General features: G+C 31.3%; 1 protein-coding gene across 1 annotated transcript in view; it reads left to right on the top strand.

The window, feature by feature from the left end:
• fray (oxidative stress responsive kinase frayed) overlaps window positions 1-17,980 on the top strand; it is a 47,740-nt gene extending 29,760 nt beyond the window's left edge. The window contains exons 7-17 of the mRNA XM_080161014.1: window positions 74-165; window positions 10,352-10,415; window positions 10,651-10,752; window positions 11,325-11,403; window positions 12,565-12,692; window positions 12,877-12,962; window positions 13,136-13,226; window positions 13,463-13,579; window positions 13,802-13,877; window positions 14,165-14,272; window positions 16,283-17,980. Of these exons, the coding sequence (XP_080017140.1) occupies window positions 74-165; window positions 10,352-10,415; window positions 10,651-10,752; window positions 11,325-11,403; window positions 12,565-12,692; window positions 12,877-12,962; window positions 13,136-13,226; window positions 13,463-13,579; window positions 13,802-13,877; window positions 14,165-14,272; window positions 16,283-16,314 (975 nt within the window). The 3' untranslated portion in view covers window positions 16,315-17,980. The remainder of the gene's footprint in view (window positions 1-73; window positions 166-10,351; window positions 10,416-10,650; window positions 10,753-11,324; window positions 11,404-12,564; window positions 12,693-12,876; window positions 12,963-13,135; window positions 13,227-13,462; window positions 13,580-13,801; window positions 13,878-14,164; window positions 14,273-16,282) is intronic.
• The last annotated feature ends 4,401 nt before the right edge of the window (window positions 17,981-22,381 follow it).

The raw sequence follows: 22,381 nt of genomic DNA, 5'->3' as shown, positions 1-22,381 counted from the left end.
TGAGTTAATACCTATACAAAACATCTTTAAATATGAAATTCAGTATACTCCAATCTATAGTATTCTATTATAGGCCGGTAATATTTTGCTTGGATCAGATGGACAAATTCAGATAGCTGACTTTGGTGTGTCTGCCTGGCTGGCAGCTGGGGGAGATTTATCCAGGCATACATTACTAACATAAAAGGTTCTAGAAGCTAGGGAGTTTAGCAGGGTTTATAGAAGCGAAGCTACTCTATAATTACTAATGTCCGTCCGTCTGTCCGTAATTAATGAATTGAGGAAAACGTGATTTTCTCAGCTCCTATAAAAGATAGACAGCTAAAATTTTTAGTGCAGATTCCTATAACATATGCTCATCTAAACTTTAAATTGTTTTGTACATCTGTCTGTTAATTGGGTTGCTTGATCGATTCCTATATTTTTACGTTTTTCCTTTTTAAGACAGACAACTGAAATTTTTGGGGATTAAATAAATTCATATTCGACATATTTTCACTAATTTTCATTAAAATTTGTATATAAATTGGGGTGCTAGATCGATTCCTAGATTTATGAGTTTTCATGATTTCTGCGAATCTTAATCAAGATAGGCGGCTGAAATTTTCAGGGATTGACTAAGTTTAATTAAAATATTCCTATTGGTTGAGGTGCTAGATCGATTCCTTGTTTTTCAAGTTTTTGTGATTTTCTTGACTCCTGTTTAAGATAAACGGCTGAAATTTTTAAGAATTAATAAAGTCAATATTCTATATATATGACATACTCTATAGATCATTTTTTTCCAGATGTCGTTTAATAATTTTTGAGCTTCGCTACTTATGGATGTTGTCATCCTTGTTTTAAATAAAAACCAGATCCAATCCGCAAAAAAACGGGTTTTATAGGTTTAAACCGTTTATTTTGTAGGTTAAAAAGAAATGTTAAATAAAAGGCTTTAAAATAAACTAAATTATAATTAAAACTGATTGTTTTATGCGTGTGACCCCCAAAGAAATATTTTTTTGTGGAAAAAACTAACATTTTTGTTGTTATAATGAAAATGAGAAGAAAGTATGTATTCAACTAAATGTAAGAAAAATATTTTAGGAATCCATTTTCATTTAGGTACTAAATGCAACCATCTCGTAATCAGTGATTAAATGGCACTTAGAATTCGAATTTCGATCTGAAACTTTGCATGAGTAATCCTTGGTAGGCCTATTTTCCCTAAATTGAACAAAAAGTTAGAAAAGTAACGGCTGGCGGCTGGCAGCTCAGCCGTTTAGCCGTTTTTTGCCCATTTTCAGAGCAAATTCATCATTAATTACGTAGGTATCAACTTTTAAAAACATATTTTTGGTTAAATTCATGGTAAATGATAGCAATAACCATTTTTTAAATTTCTAGAACCAGCTGCTAAACGGCTAGAACCGGCTGAAAACGGCTGGGAGCTGCCAAGAGTATGAAGGGTAGATATAGCTTGTGACATATCTAGGGGTAGGTTTTTTTATGGCTGCTGAGCTCAAAAATACTACCAAAATTAGTGGCCGCCCATCCATATGGCAGCTGGGTAACAGCTGCAGCTCAGCTGTGAGCGGCCAAGAGTAGAATGAGTAGATAAGGCTTGTGAGGTGTCTAGGGGTATGTTTTTATGGGTGTTGACCTCAAAAATACTACCAAAAATAGTGTAGGCCCATCCATATGCCGGCTGGGTAACAGCTGCAGCTCAGCTGGGAGCGGCCAGGAGTAGAATAAGTACATAGGGCTTGTGTCATGTCTAGGGGTAGGGTTTTATGGGTGCTGAGCTCAAAAATGCTACCAAAAATAGTATCAGCCCATCCATATGGCAGCTGGGTAACAGCTGCAGCTCAGCTGGGAGCGGCCAAGAGTAGAATGAGTAGATAGGGATTGTGACGTGTCTAGGGGTAGGTTTTTATAGGTGCTAAGCTCAAAAAAACTACCAAAAATAGTGGTGGCCCATCCATATGGTTGCTGGGTAACAGCTGCAGCTGTGCAGTAAGCTTTTGTTAAAGACTCAGCTGTAAGCACTTTTTGGGACTATTGAAGGATAACAAAATATTGAATATTTCAGTATTGATTTAGTTGTTAAACAGCTGAAATTGGCTGTGAACAGTTACCAACAGATATAAGTAAAAGTTTAAGACATAGCTGTTTATGTGTTGGGTAAGTTTTTATGGGTGCCAAGCTTATTAATACTCTCTAGAAATAGAAAGGCCGATCAATATGGCATCAGGGTAACCCAGCGTCCATGTCGATGGGCCCCCACTATTATTGGTAGTATTTTTGAGCTCAACACCCCCATAAAAAGTTTAAAAACCTACCCCGAGAAATGTTACATGCTATATCTATAACATATACTTTTGGCTGTTGATAACTGTTTTCAGACGATTTTGGTAGTTTTCAGTGAAATCTAGAAATTAAAAAAGTGTTACTAGTAACTAGGGTTGGGCCGGATACTTTTTTGGCCGGATACCGGATATCCGGCTGATTTCAAATGCCGGATATCCGGTTATCCGGCCAAATAACCGGATATCCGGCCGGATAACCGGCAAAATTACCAGATATTAAAGTAGTAAAAAAAAATTTCTTCAGAAATCTTATATAAATTTACATAAAGTTAAACTTATTCAGCACGGTTAGACCCTCAGATGTCAAAACTTTATTTTAGTGTTTGGCCAAAATGACTTAGCAATTGTATCTGTAAGTACGTCTAATAACACCCTTTGCTATTTTTAAAATCCTAGAAAATTTTTTTTGCAAGAAAATTGCATAAATTCGCAACCTTTTTTAGAACCACTACATAACTCGAGTTTAAAACTTTTTATATAAAATCCTTTTTACAAAAAATATCAATAATTACTTAAAATTAAACCTGAAAGAAAAAAAATCTCATTACACGTGTTAATTTGCATGTTTTAGGTCTTTTTTTGAGGAAAGTATAACTTCCACATTTTTGACAATAATTATATTTTTTAACATTTCAAAGTAAAATATAATAAAACTTAAACGATTTTTCTTGAATTATCAGTTGAAAATTTCATCAAACATGCAATTTAAGTGATGATAATTTAATAAAATCATTTTTTGAATGTTTAGAATTACCAATTTTCTACATTTAAAACAAAATGTTAACAAAAGAGGACTATCCACGAACAAGAGCACGTGATTCTAAGTACCTTCCAGCATTGATCCTGAGTATTTTCTTTCAGAATATAATAGGTCACTATCAATAATTAATATATTGACGAGAAAATTTATGTTTCACCACTTCAAGTTGAAGAAAAGAAAAAAAATGTCCACCATTTTTCGTTAAAATTCTATCAAACGTTTTGTTGAGTTCGGGGTGTCTTTAATTGTCCATGTTGTCAAATGATAAAAATTAAAAAAAGTCAAAAGCACATTTACTATATCTCATATGTATGTTTAAATTAATGCTAATATGGATTAATTTACAATCTATATAACACGAGTATTCGCATATGTAACATCAAATATCCATTTTATTAAAAGAATTTGCTTCATAAAAGTTTTCAAAATCAATTAAAATACCTAAAAAAACATGGTGAAACATAAATTTTCTCGTCAATATATTAATAATACATGGTGTCCTATTATATTCTGAAAGAAAATACTTAGGATCAATGCTGGAAGGTACTTAGAATCATGTGCTCTCGTTCGTGGATAGTCCTCTTTAAAAACATTCTAATATATAACTTTAAAAATCAATAACATTTTATAAAATGATGTTTTAAAAAATAAATCATTAAAAGGTATTAAAATGCATTTTAAGTTGCTTAAAATTAAAACGAGAATATCTTTTTACACTTTATTCTTTGTAATAGAGATTAATCGTCATTTGCTGAAAATGAAACATTTAATAAACTAATTGAATCTTTTTGTGACCATATTTAAAATTTTTAATTTTTACACTAAGGTGTTTTTTAATAAAAATCTTTGTTAATTTCTGTTTTACGACAAAAAAAGAAAGGGACTTTTTTACTATTTCTAGGTTATCTTATGCAATTTAAACTATATAATATGAAATAAATTTTAGTTGTCTTTCTTTTGAGCCACAAAACACTGTAAAATGTAACATATATGCAAAAATAACAATTTTTTTAATGAATATTATAATATCCTTATATGACATTGCGTCAGAGCTTATTCTTTAGATCATATGTTCATGAAAAGTAGCCATAACTTGGAGGGTTGCGCTATTTATTAGAATATTAAATAAACTTGAATGGAAAAATATTAGCATAACCTTTGTCAATTCAAATGCTTTAGTTATATGATTCGGAAAGTTAGTTATAAAATAGAGAACTTGCTGTGTATACTGTTGAAAGACTTTCAAAAATGCGAATTATAAAGCAATCCTAAAAGATCGGGCCGTAGGCGAGTCTTAGTTGATTGGGGGGTATGGGGGTTTTCTGATAGCAAATATTGCGTTATTGGTATACAAGGTAAAAACAACATTTTAAAGAAATTCTTTAAATAAAACCCAACGTGTATTGACAGTACAAACATCTTAATGCTAGCAGACATATGTTTATCAACATTTGCAGAAAGCTATTTCCACAAGAAAAATTATTCAGGTTTCTACTTCACAATTTTAAATATTTCTTTTTGATAAAATGTTTGACATATATCGTATAATCATTTACCAAAAAAAATATTTTGATAATTTAGATTTCAGAGAAGATTAATCCTTTCAAAAAACTAAGACGACATTTTACATCTTCTGTCATGACATTTTAGAAAAAATATAAAAAACCAAAATTTAGTATGAAAACTATTTTTATCGATTTTTCTGAAGGTATTATCGTATTCTGTGGCTTTGTTATTATCATTTACTTATATCGAAAGTGCCAAACATTGTACCCTAACTTATTCATTTAATAAAAAACCAGCCGTGTCAGAAAAAGTGTTCTTCTAGCTTCAATAATAAGAAAATTAGAGCCATTTAAGATTTTAAAAAGCAGAGATTTTTGATGTAAAGTACAAAAAATTATAGATCCGGATATCCGGCCGGATAGTTTCAATATCCGGTAACCGGCCCGATATTAAAAATGGCCGGATATCCGGCCACACCGGATATCCGGCCCAACCCTACTAGTAATATGTCCAAAAAAGATATAGGTAATGTTAATTGGAGAAGTTTAATTCTACTGAAAAAATTAATTTTTTGATATCTCTTAAACGACGGCTTACTGCACAGCTGCAGCTTTTACCCAGCAACCATATGCATGGGCCACCACTATTTTTGTTAGTTTTTTGGAGCTTAGCAGCCATAAAAACCTACCCCTTGACACGTCACAAGCCCTATGTACTCATGATTCTACTCTTGGCTGCTCCCAGCTGAGCTGCAGCTGTTACCCAGCTGTAATATGGAAGGGCCGCTACTAGTTTTGGTAGTAATTTTGAGGTCAGCATTCATAAAAACCTACCCTTAGACACGTCAAAGCCCTATCTTCTCATTCTACTCTTGGCCACTTCCAGCTGAGCTGCAGCTGTTAGCCGGCTGCCAAAAAGGCCGCCACTATTTTAAGTAGTTTTGTTGAGGTCAGCACCCTTAAAAACCTAACCATAGACAAGTCACAAGCCCTATGTACTCATCCTACTCTTGGCCGCTCCCAGCTGAGCTGTAGCTGTTACCCAGCCGCCATATGGATGAGCTTCCACTATTTTTAGTAGTATTTTTGAGGTCAGCACCATAGACAAGTCACAAGCCCTATGTACTCATTCTACTCTTGGCCGCTCCCAGCTGAGCTGTAGCTGTTACCCAGCCACCATATGGATGAGCTTCCACTATTTATAGTAGTATTTTTGAGGTCAGCACCCATAAAAAAAACCAAACCATAGACACGTCACAAGCCCTATGTACTCATTCTACTCTTGGCCGCTCCCAGCTGAGCTGCAGCTGTTACCCAGCTGCCATATGGATGGGCCGCCACTATTTTTGGTAGTATTTTTGAGGTCAGCACCCATTAAAACCTACCCCTAGACATGTCACAAGCCCAATCTACTCATTCTACTTTTGGCCGCTCCCAGCTGAGCTGCAGCTGTTAGTCAGCTGCCATATGGATGGGCGGCCACTATTTTTGAGCTCAGCAGCCATAAAAACATACCCCTAGACATGTCACAAGCCATATCTACCCTTCATTTTCTTGGCAGCCCCCAGCTGGGCTGCAGCTCACATATCATTTTTGGAAAGTAAATACTTTCCGGAAGCCAATCTTTATGAGGAAGGTATTTTTAGAAAGGGGAAAATGTGTAGAAAACACCCATGTAAATTAGAAAATCCGCAGAAATCATTTTTAAAGGTTATTGGCAAACATTTGCAATGTTAATTTGCAAAATTTATTTTATGCCCTAAATGACATATTCTGAAATAAATCTTTTATGAAAGTTTATTATCTATGAGTTTAGGACATGCTTAAGACATAAAAAATATTTTCAGTGTTACTTTTTTCGCCCTGCATGTGAAAAAAGTCATTTCTCACATTTTATTATAGAAAATTGCATATAAACAAAATAATTTTTTTTTCCACAGTCAACATAATAATTGTGATAAAATCTTTCATTTTAAATGTAGAAGTCAGATAAAGAATCCTTTTTAGAGCAAATAAAGTGTGTTACTTTATTTTATGTTTTATTATTATTTGGCCACAACTTGGTCAAAAATGCTCACAAATCAGACCTTTTTCGACCAAAGATACTCAAATGGTTCCTTTACAAGCCCAATCAATCAGTTTTAAGATATCTTTATATTTCAAGAAAAATTTATGAAAATACTAAAAAACAGCAAATTTGGGTGTTACCTTTTATATGCACAGATACCATAAAATCAACAGAAAAAATACTTATTTTTACTTTTCTGTAATTTTTATAGTTTGATTCTGTTAAATTGGCTATTCTTGAAGGGATTTATGCATTGAAATATACTGAAACATAATATTGGGCAGAAATTAATGTATTTCAAAGAAAGAAAATTTTAAAAATAAGAAATTTGACCTCTATCACTTCAGAGGACAGCTGCCAACCTCCAGTTGACAGGATATAGTTTAATACTTGTTAACAATAATAATTAGCCCAAAAAGTAAAACAAAAAGTTTTTTAATATGGTAAAAAAATGATAATCTAAATCTTAATTTTGGGATGATGATCTGAAGGACGCTCTTACTGGTGGTGATGATGACCCAGATCGTATCCAAGTACATGAGCATTATGACAACTCATCTATTGAACTATGGTCCAATTTTTGTATTTGTAGCAGCCTCCAATTAAAAGTTGTAACAAGAAATATAACCATCTTTTAAAAACTACTATATTTACCTTATGAATTGGAGAATTTAAAAACCATGATTGTATGTTTTGGGATTTCTCTTGATTGGAGAATGCTACAAATACAAAAATCGGACCATATTTTAATAGATATGTTGTCATAATGCTCATGTATTTGGATACCATCTGGGTCATCATCACCAACAGCAAGAGCATCTTTAAGATCATCATCCCCAAAATTAAGATTTAGATTATCATTTTTTTACCATATTACAAAAATTTTTGTTTTACTTTTTGGGCTAATTATTATTGTTAACAAGTATTTAACTACATCCTGTCAACTGGAGGTTGGCAGCTGTCCTCTGAAGTGATAGAGGTCGAATTTCTTATTTTCCAAAATTTCTTTCTTTGTAATACATTAATTTCTGTCCAATATTATGTTTCAGTATAATCAATGCATAAATCCCTTCAAGAATGGCCAATTTAACAGAATCAAACTTTAAAAATGACAGAAAATTAAAATAAGTATTTTTTCTGTTGATTTTATGGTATCTGTGCATATTAAAGGTAACACCCAAATTTGCCGTTTTTTAGTATTTTCATAAATTTTCCTTGAAATATAAAGATATCTTAAAACTGATTGATTGGGCTTGTAAAAGAACCATTTGAGCAGCTTCGGTCAAAAAAGGTCTGATTTGTGAGCATTTTTGACCAAGTTGTGGCCAAATAATAATAAAACATAAAAAAAGGTAACACACTTTATAGTGCAAAAAGTAACCAAGACGTTTTAGCAAAGTATGAATATCTAATGAAATAGATACTTTTGAATTTTGATATACATATCAGATAAAAATATATAAAAAAAGAGATCAAAAACTATAAAACAAGGTATATATATTTTTCACTCTGTCACTGAATAAAGAGCACTTTTAGGTTTGATTTTAACCAATGCAGCACTTAAAAACTCATTTTTCAAGGTAAATAAACAAAATGAATGCAATTATACAATAAGGTCAGTTTAATAATACAGTAAGCCTTTTTGTAGCAATTTTTTTTTGTTGAAATTATTCTTTATTTCTATAATAAACTGTATTAAAATCTAATGATTTGAAAATTCGTAATTAAGAACTTCATTTTTACACTGTTTAGACATATAAATTACAAAAAAAAGATTAAATCCTTTAAGTTTGAATAATACTTTATATATTTACATAATAAAAACATTAAAATTGTTAAAGATTAAAAAAAAAGATAAAAATAAGTAATTTTTAAAATCATTTTGTGTCGTCTTCATAAACTATTTCCCCTTTTATATTTTAGTCTGGTAGAATTCATAATTATAAATAACCTTTCTTGAGCATATATATGTTTTATTAAAATTAATTATAAGAATGTAAAACATTTTTTGATTGATTTAATATTAACAATTCACCTAACATTTTGTTATTTTACTATTTTTTGAAACTCTTTTATTCTTATTAATAATTCTATTTAACACAAAAAGCTCATAGGGAGTTGATAACCTTTATTTCTTGCTTTGTATTCTAATCAGGTATTTTATTTGACTAAATTTTTTAAAACTATACAGCATGCATGTTTGTGTCAATAATGAAGACATTACGGGTTTTTATGTACAAAAAGTTGTTTTAAAGCAAGAAAAAAAATATAATCTTTCTAGTAACTAATATACAATTTCGTAGTTTTAAATATGTCTGTATTTTGGTTTCTAAAAAAAGTACTATACCAACAAACATGCATGCCTGAAAATTAGTTTCAATATTCGAATTAAACAGGAAAAAGAAACTAAGTCGTCGTTATAATTATTGTTTGTTATTTTTGGTGTAAGGTTTTTTTTAATGAAACTTTTTTAGATCTCGTTAATTCGATTTCTGCGGATTTTCTGGTTGCCAGAAATGAAATCTACGCATCTTTTTTAGCTAGATGGCATTTGTCTGGTTAAGATTGGATAAAAAATTCTTTGGTTGGTTAAATTTAATAAGTGTGAGCTGTTACCCAGCTGCCATATGGATGGGCCGTCACTATTTTTGGTAGTATTTTTGAGCTCAGCATTTATAAAAACCTACCCCTAGACACATCACAAGCCCTATCTACTCATTCTTCTCTTGGCCGCTCCCAGCTGAGCTGCAGCTGTTACCCAGCCGGCATATGGATGGGCCGTCACTATTTTTGGTAGTATTTTTGAGCTCAGCACCCATAAGAAACTACCCTTAGACACGTCACAATCCCTATCTACTCATTCTACTCTTCGCCGCTCCCAGCTGAGCTGCAGCTGTTACCCAGCTGCCATATGGATAGGCGGCCACTATTTTTTGAAGTATTTTTGAGCTCAGCAGCCATAAAAACCTACCCCTAGACACGTCACAAGCCATATCTACCCTTTATACTCTTGGCAGTTTTCAGCCGGTTCTAGCCGTTTAGCAGCTGGCACTAGAAATATAAAAAATGGTTATTGCTATCATTTACCATGAATTAAACCAAAAATATGTCTTTAAAAGTTGATTCCTAAGTAATTATTGATGAATTTGCCCTGAATTGAACTTTTTGTTCGATTTAGGGAAAACAGACCTACCAAGGATTACTCATGCATTAACCCCCCCCCCCCCTTTATTACCTGTTAACTTAATATATAATAAAATCCACTAGGTTTTTATAACTACCCATAACACACATAAAACCTGGGTTGGGTTTTAGGATAGTGGGGGTGGTTTTACCGATCGCTTACAGTTCCTGGGAGAGGTTACCAATCCACAGCATCAAATATATACGATAATTTAAATTTCCATTATGCCCTACTGTTGTTCCATGCATTAGAATGTAATAAAGTATGACACCTGCCATGATTCAGTTAAGAATAGTTCTTTTTTTAACATGATGTTGAATTATGCCAATGATATCAATGCCTAGAGCTTATGTTCAAAAAATCTTAACACAATATTATGGATCTTATCCCTGTACGTACATGAAAACACATTGTTATATTCAACATCAATAAAAAGAAATGAAAGATAATTGACCATTGATCCATAGTTCTGTATGTGTGCAGGGCCAAATCAAGACACACTTTTGTGGGCACTCCCTGTTGGATGGCTCCTGAAGTTATGGAACAGGTTTGTTTTCCTTCCTGAATTACTGATCAATACCGTGTAAGATTAAAAACTGCTATTTTTAATCTTGACGCCTTCAGCGTCCTTACTCCAATATCATATATGTTTAGTATTCTGTGCCTCGATCCTTGGGTGTGTGTGAAAAAATACCCCTTCCCCCACCATACTGTTGTATTTGTACTCTCACTAAACCTTAGATACTTGGGATGAGTTACTTTAAATGCTTTTCTTTTTTTAGGTTACTGGTTATGATTACAAGGCTGATATTTGGTCCTTTGGCATTACTGCTATTGAGCTAGCTACTGGCACTGCTCCATATCATAAGTTTCCTCCAATGAAGGTATAGCTTTATAAAAATTCTAAATTCTTAAAATGATACTAAAAATATCGTCAACGGAATAAATGGTTTAACAAGAATTTGGTAATTTAAAGATACATGAGTATTTTGAAGAATTTAAGACCAAAAAGATTATTTCTTTAACCTGTTCTCCTTAGTTTCCATTATCTGTAACAAACTATCTCGCTAACCGCTGAATCGATATGGTTCTCTTTTGCAATCTAGCTTCTCATAGGTCCTGGTAAGTTTATAAAACTTACTAATAATTTTGTAGGAGGATAACATTACCCTCTCAAGAGAAATTGCTACTAGAAAATTAATACCAAGAAGTATTTCAACAGTCTTTACAGAACGCGACTGCATGACTTACTGAGATTTCCTTCGTACAGGGGTGCCGATAATTTTCCTTTATAAAACAACAATTGAATGTGGGGGTCAATTTCCCTCTCCGCTTTTCAAGGGCCCCTAGAGTATAGTTTAAAGAGTGGAGAGTATTTTGTAGTATTACGGATACATTTTAAAGACTCCTGACTTCCCTCCTAAATCTTCTGCTTCTAAACTAAAAATTTAACCAGGTGTTGATGCTGACCCTTCAAAATGAGCCACCAAGTTTAGATTCTGGAGCAGAAGATAAGGAACAATACAAAGCTTATGGTAAGACAAGTTTTCTTTACCTATCTCGCTTACATTCATTGTCAGTCGCTGAATTGGTATAGCCACATAATGCAGGGAGTTAGGGAGGGGACAATGGGCAATTAATTCAATTTAAGAGTTTTTGCTGAAAAGCAATGAAAACCAGAATTATCAAGAAAATTTGAACAAAATTAGTTCTAAGAAAAAAATTATTTACTTGAAAATTAAATTACCAATACATGACAATGTAGTAGGTAAAACTTTTGTAATTAATCACTAGAAAAATCTTGTTTAGAACTTCGTCAACCCTTCTAATATATTTTAAACTGCTACCTAAATTCGATGAACTGAAAGTAGTTGCCGAATGTGTACGCAGTTTCCTGAGTGTTTCCTCATCCTAGCTCAATATTTACTACTAGCTAAAAAAGCTTCAAACTTTTTTAAAAAAAATCCAAATTTTAAAAATTCAAATTTATAATGTATAATGTATAAATCGTTTATACATTCAAATTTTGAATTTTTTGAGGGAAGTTTGAAGATTTTTAGCTAGTAGTAAATATTGAGCTAGGATTAGGAAACACCCAGGAAACTGCGTACACATTCGGCAACTATTTTCAGTTGACCCTAAATTCAAGGGGTTTTTAGATTGTTTAATACATAAATATCACAGTAGAGTTTCTATACATGAAATGAAATTTTCTTGGGGAAAAATATATGTTAAAACCAGCCATCAATAACAAATTTTTCTGTCTGTTCAAAATTAACTCAACTAGTTAGCGGGGCATTGATGCGCTAGTACCCAAAGTCAGTCAGAACCTGCTGAATTCGTGCACATTCCCTTTAAGCCAGTACCCAAAGTCTGAGACTCTTAAAAACTGAATATTCGATCCATTGTCCCCTCCCTTACTCCCTGCATATAATGCCATAACAGAAATTCGTTGTACATTAGAACATTGCCGACAGACTAACGGAACAAGGAAATCAATCAATGCTCATTTTTATTGGTATTGGGAATATTCACAATAATAAAAAATCTGCCTTTTATCTTGAATAGCAGTTGAGAAAATCACCCAAAACGTAGATGACAGACTGACGGAAATTTCGAATTCATGAGTTCCTTCTCTAATAAAAATATATTGTGTTCTTGTTAATATTATTTTAATTTTTCTCATTGTTTCCTAGGTCGAAGCTTCCGCAAGATGATAAGTGAATGTCTGCAGAAAGAGCCTTCAAAACGGCCCACGGCCGCCGAGCTGCTGAAGCATCAATTTTTCAAGAACAAGGCAAAGGACAGGAAATATTTACAACAGGTAAACAAACTTAGAGTAGGGTTCCTAAAAATATTTTATGTAGAATACAATAAATGAAGGTTATAATACACTAGTATACCTAATCGAAAAATCAACTTTCACCTTCAATGTTATTGTTCAGGATACCTTTTTTGCGCTTATTTTTTAAGTTTTGATGAATACTGATCTGATCTGATATTTGTAGATGTTGGTGACTGGTGCTCCTACAATTGAGCCTAAAGTGACCAAGAGGGGAAATAGAAAACCTGGTACATCTGGTAGGCTTCACAAGTAAGTGCATTGTTGTCATTAAAACAAAGATTTTGTTAGATTTAGGGCAAAAAAAGTATATTAAGAGTTCTCTAGATAATGACTTGAAATCTCAGGAGAACACCGGCCGCCCCAACTAGGTAATTAATAACTTCTCTCACATATCTTATTTACCTAACTAACCAATGTTTAAGAAACGAGACAGGAGACTGGGTGTGGTCTTCAGATGAGGACGAGGATGAAGAAAATCCAGGAAAAAGCAAAACTTCAAAAACTCCAAAAGTTGTAAGTTTTGATTCATGCTTTAATATATAAATAGTTTAATTTTGGACTGTGTTTACTATTTATATGCAGCCAAGTGCATTTTTGGAAATATCCTTTGTTTAAATTTTTTATATTATGTATCGTTGATAATCTTTACCAGTCACTATTGCCACAGTTTTTCAGTAAAGAGATTCACAAAACCATAAAAAATATTAATATCTATTAATTTATTATTTAAATGGTAAATATATATTTAGATATCCATATCTGAAGAGAACCTACCAGAAAACCAGCGCACAATTAATTTGGTTCTCAGAATGAGGAATACAAGGAGAGAACTTAATGATATCAGATTTGAGTTCCAACCTAATAAGGTGAGGTGGACTTTAATCAAAGAATTATATCACATGTTAGCAGACAATTTAATAGAGTAAAAATCTTAGAAGCATATTTTTTACATTTAACATCTTTGTAAGGGCGTTTATGTTAGCTTGTGTTCTGAGGGTTAAAGAGTGAGTAGACAAACTGCATGGATTTGTCTTTGTTATAGAGAAGGTCAGAAATTTAAAAAAAAAACTATTATTCATATAATCTAGGACTCGGCTGAAGGTATTGCTAATGAGTTATTAACTGCTGGTCTTATTGTTGGAGATGATCTTGTAGCTATGGCAGGTTAGTTTTTTATAGTAATCAGAACATTTGAATAGTCCGTTTTTTTATCGTAAGGTGATGTGTTGACTACCTCTTTCGATTAGGTTCCTTTTATCAGGATGGATTAAAGTAGAACAATTGCCTTGTTTTACCACTTACCAATATTTAATTTTTCCTGTAAAATCTTAGAAAATTAAAAATTAGACTAACAGATTATATTTAAACAAAAGAAGAATAAGAGCAAATTGGCTATTTGGTACAAACTCTTCATAGATGTATTGTCATTTTATTTGTTTTTAATTTTGCAGCCAACTTGGACAAGCTAATAGTAAACCCGCCACCCAGCAAGAATTTAACTTTCCGGATATCAGCTGGAATTAATCATTCAGAAACTCCTGATGAGAAGGCTTTGTTAGGTAAAAAATAATTAGAACAAAACATAAAAAATATGATGTAAAAAACCTTTAGACGAATTTTCGAGGTAGAAGATATATTTTTGCACTTCTGTATGAAAGGGGTCTGGGCACGAACGAGAGCAAGTGATTTAAGCACTTTCATGCAGTGATTTTTAGTATTTAAGATTTTTTCAATACATTAGAAGGTCTTAATTTGTTTTATTCGTTTAGCCCTATTTAACAGAAACGAAGTATATCAACCATAAAAAAATTCTTACATCACTCTGCTGGAAAGTGCCTAACATCATTCTGTTCGTAAATAGTCCCCTTTGACATATCTTTCCCATTTTCTTTTAATTTAATTTTTTGGCTAAAAGAATAGAATTATAAGAGAAGAAGTATAGTGTGAACCTCTTTTTCGTAAATCTGACAAAGGAACTCCTCCAGCTGACAAAAAACCTTAAAATTTTTCGAGTATATAATTTCTAGAAAGCTAACTTTATATTAGGGAATTCAACAATTCATAGCTAACTTATTAAAGGATTTGTAATATATGCTTTACACTATACTAGAAAATAAATTTTAACACGATATAATTTACGTGAGAAAAGCTTTATCTTAAGAAATGCGACTATTTACAGCTGACTCTTTATATGAACAAAATGAAAAAAATATGCCCTTTCCTCCTACCCATATGTGTACAGTGTACTGTATACACAGTACAACGCTAGGTCTTGTTGAAAACGTAACGAAAGTACTGAGATGGATTTTTAATAAATGCCGCGTTTTTTCGACAATTTTTTCGACATTGATTGATTGAACGAAGACGATGGAATTTCAACACAGAGTATACAACATAAGGATTAAAAATTTTAAAATTATTATTTTAGCAATTTGTATAATGTCTAATACAACTTAAATCCATTTTCGCTGCATATTTATTAATGCATCTTTTTAGAGCTGTGTTAGACATTATACAAATGGCTAAAATAATAATTAAAAATTTTGAATTCTCAAGTTATAGGTATACTCTGTTAAAATTGTACGGGGCATTGATCTTCAAGATGGAATAAGGTTTTTAACAGAGTATACAATTTAAGTATTCAAAATTTTAAAATTATTATTTTGGCCATTTGTATAATGTCTAATACAGATCTAAAAAAATGCATTAATAAATATGCAGCGAAAATGGATTTAAGTTATATTAGACATTATACAAATGGCTAAAATAGTAATTTTAAAATTTTGAATTCTTATGTTGTATACTCTGCATGTGTTGAAATCCCATCGTCTTTGTTCAATCAATCAAAGTATAAAAAATTGTCGAAAAAACGCGGCATTTATTAAAAACCCATCTCTGTTGTATTGCTATTTGTTGTTATTTTTTTTTACATAATTTATTTCGAGGTAAACATGAAACAAACTTTGGATTTATGTATTTTAAATGTTTATATTAGATACGAATTACGAATTAAAGATTATAAATCATGTACATTTGAAGTCCGAGATATTATTTTTTGTTTGAATAGAAACTCATGAAAAAAAATATGATTTTATTAACTTAAATTCATAAAGGGATTTTTATTATTTTACAACGATTGCAATAGATGAAGTATATTTATTATTAATGCACAGATAAAACATAGATGTGAAACAACAATATGAAGGCAGTACTTCATGTGATGGAATTGATTCGAGTAAAAGTTGAAAGAACAGCTCTAATTAACTCTAATGTGGAAAACTAGAAAACTTCAGTTTAATTCAACTTTGAGATTTCATGTATGCTCCGATGAGATACTCCTATTGGCTCAATCAGACATTACCTCTCTTTCTTAGTACCTTTATTGCTAAAAGTAATAAAAATAATGTCTGTCCATTAGAGTTAAATTAGTCTCCTGACATACCCTGGATATTGTACAGTAATGATGAGCACGCTATAGTTCGAATTAATAATTGGCTAATATCAAATGTTGATTTATCCGTACATTTGGACACCACAATTTTTATAAATATTTAATATCTTTTTTTCAGGATTCGCTCAACTGAGTATAACCCAAGATTAGAAATTCACAAAGAGAGAAATCAACTTTATACAAATATTTTAATAAAACAAAATGAAAAAAAATACAATCTCCTTCCATATTGTGAAATTATGAAGCTTCATTATTCCAGAGTATATTAGTGCTATTCTTGTCCTAAACTTTATTTTCCTTTATGTTGGATGTGGTGCTTTGATGCGTTTGGAAAGCAATTTTTAAACAACCAATTAAAGAGTTGTATTAATGAAAGTTATTTGAAGAGTTTAGTCACTTTACTAAAAAATTATTTTAAACACTTCTAGGAATTTTTTCCAATGGGATTTGAAGAATTTTGCATGGTATTTAAAGTTGAATGAGGTTAATCAAATATGAAAACATGGGTTTAATTTATTTTGTCATGGCGCTGGGTTACCTATAGTCTAAGCTACAGAAATAGGGATTAAGTCTATGATTTTATTTTATGATTCCCTGGACAAATAACTATAGAATTTATAGTTTATCCTCTAGGTTCAGAATCGGTTTAATTCCACTGAATGCTGATTCAGAACCGTTATATTATGATTTGATCTATTATGCTATAAAACTATTTAAGACTAGCTCTTAATTTCTTTCGTGATTATTCCATTATAAATAATTGTCAATTTAAGCGTTTTTTTAAATTTTCATTTTTGTGACTTTTTATGTGATAACTTAATCCTCAATGAAATTATCACAATATATATTTTTTTCTTAAAAATTAAGATAATAATATTTTTATTTTCTAGCTTGTTATAGTACTTGTAATTGCTAATTTTCTATTTAAATGTTCTCTATTTAAAGTGAATTATTTTAGTAGATTTAAAAAGAAGGTATGTTACATAGATAATTTCAACCTTTTGTTAAAGGGGTATGAAGGACCTTAATGACATAATAGAAAGCCAATACTAAATAATGTGAAATAGCGTCCCAAAGACAGGTATTTGAACATAATTAGTTACCAATAACATATTATTAACTATATTTAGTTATTTAAAATTTAGATTTTTGATCCTATTTAATTTACTGAGCAAAGTAAATTGCGGTCAAGAGTATTTGAAAAAAAAGAACTATTTAGAGATTTATTTCAACTGATCATCATAATGTTTGTTTCTGTGGAGCTATTATAATTTATTGAGTCTAGTTTTTTTATTAATAGTTTTTTTGTCAATGTTCTTTCTTAATGTTTCTAATTGATTTTATATAAGGGGGGGGGGGGGGTAATGCAACCATCTCGTAATCAATGATTAAATGGCACTTGGAATTCGAATTTCGATCTGAAATTTTGCATGAATATTGAATAATCCTTGGTAGGTCTAATTTCCATTTTTTAACTATCTTAAGAGCAAATTAGTCACGGAGCTTATCTCCACATAATACTTTTTGTCGCTCAATAACCTTATCAAACGGTTCTAGCCGGTAGCTGTTGGTACTAGAAATTTAAAAAATGGTTATTGCTATCATTTAACATGAATTAAATCAAAAAGTTTATTCCTAAGTAATTATTAATGAATTTGCCCTAAAATAGGGGAAAAAAACGGCTTAACGGCTGAGCCGCCAGCCGTAACTTTTCCAACTTTTTATTCGATTTAAGGATTACTCATGAAATATTTCAGATTAAGATTCGAATTCTAAGTGCCATTTAATCATTGATCACGAGATGGTTGCATTAAACCCCCCCCCCCCCCTTTAAATATGTTAATAGGGGAAAGAAGTAGGTACCACTTATTAAAACCAACACAAAAGAACTCTACTAAAAAAGAACAATCTTCACAATAGAAAAGATTTTGTATTTGGCTGAGTTGCTTTGCAATGGTTAAAAAAATTTTATTCCGCAATCCACCTCATTTTTAAAATTGACCCAGGTAAGCTGTTCTTCTCTATGTAATACCTCTTTTTTTACTTCTAAGTATGCAAGTTGTATTTTGAAAACTAGCAATATTAAATTACCTAAACCATCATATCATAAATAATCGTTCGTTTAAATTAGGCGTGTGCACAGGATTCGGTAAAGCAGATATTGTTGGAAGTGTGGTTTTCATATCTTACTAATATTTTCATATCCCACTAAAATTATGGACCTCTGTTAATTTTATTTTTAAAGTTGTTAACACCTCATGAAAATACCTGCGCTCCTGATTTAAAAGCACAAAATTATAAATTTAGCAAGATAGTTAAGTAGAACATGGTGTGATTTTTTTCTTTACAAACCTTGTTATCCTGGTGTGCTTAAGCTCCAGTTATCACGAAAACTTTGTATGTATCAACTTTTAGTTAAAGAGTTATTAAAGTTCTTACTATTATTGTATATATTCTGACTTATGGTAACTTGATTATTTTTATCTACTCTCTCATTTATATTGATGTACAGACAATAAAACAAAATTAATATGGTGATATTTAGCAACCAATTCAAATCTTATGAAGAAATAAAGAGACAAAATTAAAGAGAGCTGATTAAAGGCTTAATATGCTATTAGATTTTTATGTTACGAACGAGATAATGTAATTTAAGCACTTAAAACATTAAGGAATGAAGGGAAACATTTTAAAATTGTGGATTTATCAGATTATGTGTTTACAAACAACTACACCATTTGTTACACATAAATTACAAATTTTGGCGTCATAACTATTTGGTGATTAAAACATACCTAACGTTTTACATAAGAGGGGGGAGGGTGTTTAATGCAACCATCTCGTAATAACATTGATTACGAGATGGTTGCATTAACCCCCCCCCCCCTTTTTTTTCAATCATCAATAATAGACAAAATTCTAGTATATCGATTGAAAAATAGCTTTACTTCACTTCAAGATACTTCATGCTCCTCTATTTCTCCCAACTAACTATTCTGAAATAATATTTAAGTTTTTTATGGTTAATAAGTATATAAAACTTTATTTTAAACTCTTATTAATAGTTGTTACTTTTTCATGCTTTTTCAATATGTGTAGAATTTATGTCTAATGAACTTTTTTGATACCAGTCCAATTCTATTTGTATTGTAAGTTTTTAATTGATCAGAAAATGCTTTTGGTGCTAATTTCTATGTTAATGTATCAATTCGTAGTAATATTGTAATTTTATTTAATTTTGCCACATAACCCTTGATTCCTAACAAAAGCATCTCAAACACTTTTAAAGATTAACTAAATGAATATTTATAAATTTAATTAAAAGTTGGATATTATTAAAATGATGTTATATATCTATCTAGTGCCTATTTACTTGTGTTTCAGAAAACTATCATAAATATATTTATAGTAGAGTTTCATACATAGTTGGCCACGGATACGAAAATGAAAATTAAGGAATCAATATTTTTTGTTTGTCCTTTGGGGCTAAGGGCCCAGGCCAACAACGAAGATTAAATCTTTGATTTTTATTTACATTTGTATGGACAATTTGTATAAAACAATACAAGATATGATTTTATTCGCAGTTTGAAGCTGGATTGTTAAAATGTGTGTATCAATCTTTCTATACTATTATATAAAGTAATACGTTTTTTTTGTCTGAAGCTTAAGACCTCAATATTTATTAAACCGATTAAGTTCTTTTTTAAGGCCCCGTGATGGATTTAGGCCATTCTATTTTAAGAATTAAGTCTTGGGATGGTTTTAAGCTATTTTTCTAGCCCATCTCTTTCTCTTCTAATACCATGCACTTAGATGCTAAGGGGGTATCTGCTAGTGTATGTATATGCCATTACTTTATTAAAGAATTTGCGCTTATCTTTAATTTAAGATGTTGTCATTTAATTCATATTTTACTGTTCAAAAGTGTCATTTTAATATTATTTTCTTATTTGTTCTTTATTTACATACCTACTGATTTTTGCTTTTAAACACACGAATATTCCTAATAATATTTAACATTTATTTTAAATACAAAAATAAACTTTTTAAAATTTCAGTTTGTCCTAAAATAAAATATATCGGTTTATTGGTTAACTTTTGTATTTGTAATTCGCCTGTTATTTAATTACTAGGTAGTTTATAATATTAGTCATCCAAAATTAACGTATAAGTTGTATAGGAGTTAACTTAAGAAACTGAGAATATTCAGGGCGACCACTGCATACTATATATACTATTTATACTATATAGGATGAATTTGGATACTATATCATACTATAAGACCAAAATTTACTATATATACTATATAATATTACCTTTATTTGACAAATATTTACTATATATACTATATAATATCACATTTACATAACAAAAAACGAATATTGTCAGTTTTGTGACAAAACCTCTTAAGAAGCGTTTTGTCTTATTTTCACAGTAGGTTTTTTCCGATTTTTAGCCCCTGCGGGGGGCTCTAACCTTTAGTAATCATTAATCTTTTTCTTACCTAACCAAACCTTAGATAACCTATCAAAAGCTGCTGTGTTACTAAACATACTGTGTTTCTAATGCATAAAGCTCCACAGTAAGAAAGAGATGAAGAAAATCCCTTGAAATATATTATTGTTTGTAATTATGATTTAAATATCAGTTATTTTTCATAGAATTGATTTAAGGGGGAGGGGGGAGTTTTGCCACTTTCGCTTACTTCGTGATTATCAGGCTAGGTATTAATGTGAGACTAGGTTATTTGGGATAAAAGTTTACTTTTGGATAGGTCTCCAGGTTCAGTTGCTGCAGGCTGGAAGGTGGTTTCTGGACAGGTAAAAAAATTAAAATTTTTGTTTCAAGATTTAGAGATCAACATATTAAACAGAATGTGTATCTTTTTGGATTCTATTATCAAATCCAGGGGTGTATATTCTGCATGGGATCCCCGGCTCAGGGGGGGGGAAAAAAAATTAAAAATAAGTGGTTGGAGGGGAAAAAAATGTAAAAATTAAGAAAACTGAAAACATTTTTTCCACCTCCTTTGTTAAAAAAAACTAAAAAAATGTGTGGTAGGAGGGATAAAATAAATAAAATATAGAGTTCTTTAAATATTTTTCTATTTTCCCCCCTACTTTTTAAGAAAAATCTAGAGGGGAAAAAAAATAAAAAATTTTGTAGCAGGGGAAAAAAAATAAATCTTATGCATAATATACACCCCTGATCAAATCTGAAGAAAAATTAAAATTGGCCTCCAAGTTCTGGTCCTACAGAACTTCAGGTCAACTATAGACAGGTAAAAAAATCAAATTTCTTATTTTAGGAGTTACAGGTCAACTTATAAAACAGAGTATGTATATTTGAATGTTACTAAAAATTTTGAAGAAAACAATATAATCGACCTCCAAGTTCAGGTCCTGCAGGCCTCCAGGTTCACTTTGGACAGGTAAAAATTCAAATTTCTTGTTTGAAGATTTAGAGATTAACTTATGAAACAGAATATGCATCTTTTTGGATGTTATTAACAAATCTGAAGAAAAAATTGAAATTTGGCCTCCAGGGTTAAGTCCTGCAAGCCTCCAGGTCCACTCGGGACAGGTAAAAAATAAAATTTCTTATTCTATGAGTTAGAGGTCAACTTATAAAACAGAATTTCATATGTATCTTTTTGGATCTTATTAACATATCTGAAGAAAATATATACATTGGCCTCCAAGTTCAGGTCCTGCAGGACTCCAGGTCCACTCTGGACTGGTAAACAATCAAATTTCTTATATGAAGAGTTAGAGTTCAATTTATATAACAGAATACCTATGCATTTTTGGATAATATTAACATATCAGGCTCCAAGTTCACTAAGGACAGGTAAAAGATTCAAATTTCTTATTTGAAGAGTCCTGTAGGCCTCTAGGTCTTCGCTGCAGCACCTTAACCTGGAGGGCAATTGTATTTTTTCTTCAGATATGTAAATAAATTCTAAAAAGATGCTTATGGTGTTTTCTAAACCAACCTCTAACTGTATAAATAAGGAATTTTGGTTTTTACCTGTCCAAAGTCCACCAGGAGGCCTGCAGTATCTTAAACTGGAGGTCGATTGTCATTTTTTCTCTCAACACATAAATAGCATTTAAAAAGATGCTTATGTTGTTTAAAAAACTAACCTGTAACTCCTTGAATTTAAAATTTTGATATTATTACCTGTCCAGATTCCACCTGAAGGCCTGCAGCA

The sequence above is a fragment of the Acartia tonsa genome, chromosome 5 (assembly GCF_053477335.1).
Source record: "Acartia tonsa isolate MP-2025a chromosome 5, ASM5347733v1, whole genome shotgun sequence".
Lineage (NCBI taxonomy): Eukaryota > Metazoa > Arthropoda > Copepoda > Calanoida > Acartiidae > Acartia > Acartia tonsa.
The sequence above is the reverse complement of the archived record's forward strand: the minus strand, read 5'-3'. Positions and strand labels throughout refer to the sequence as shown.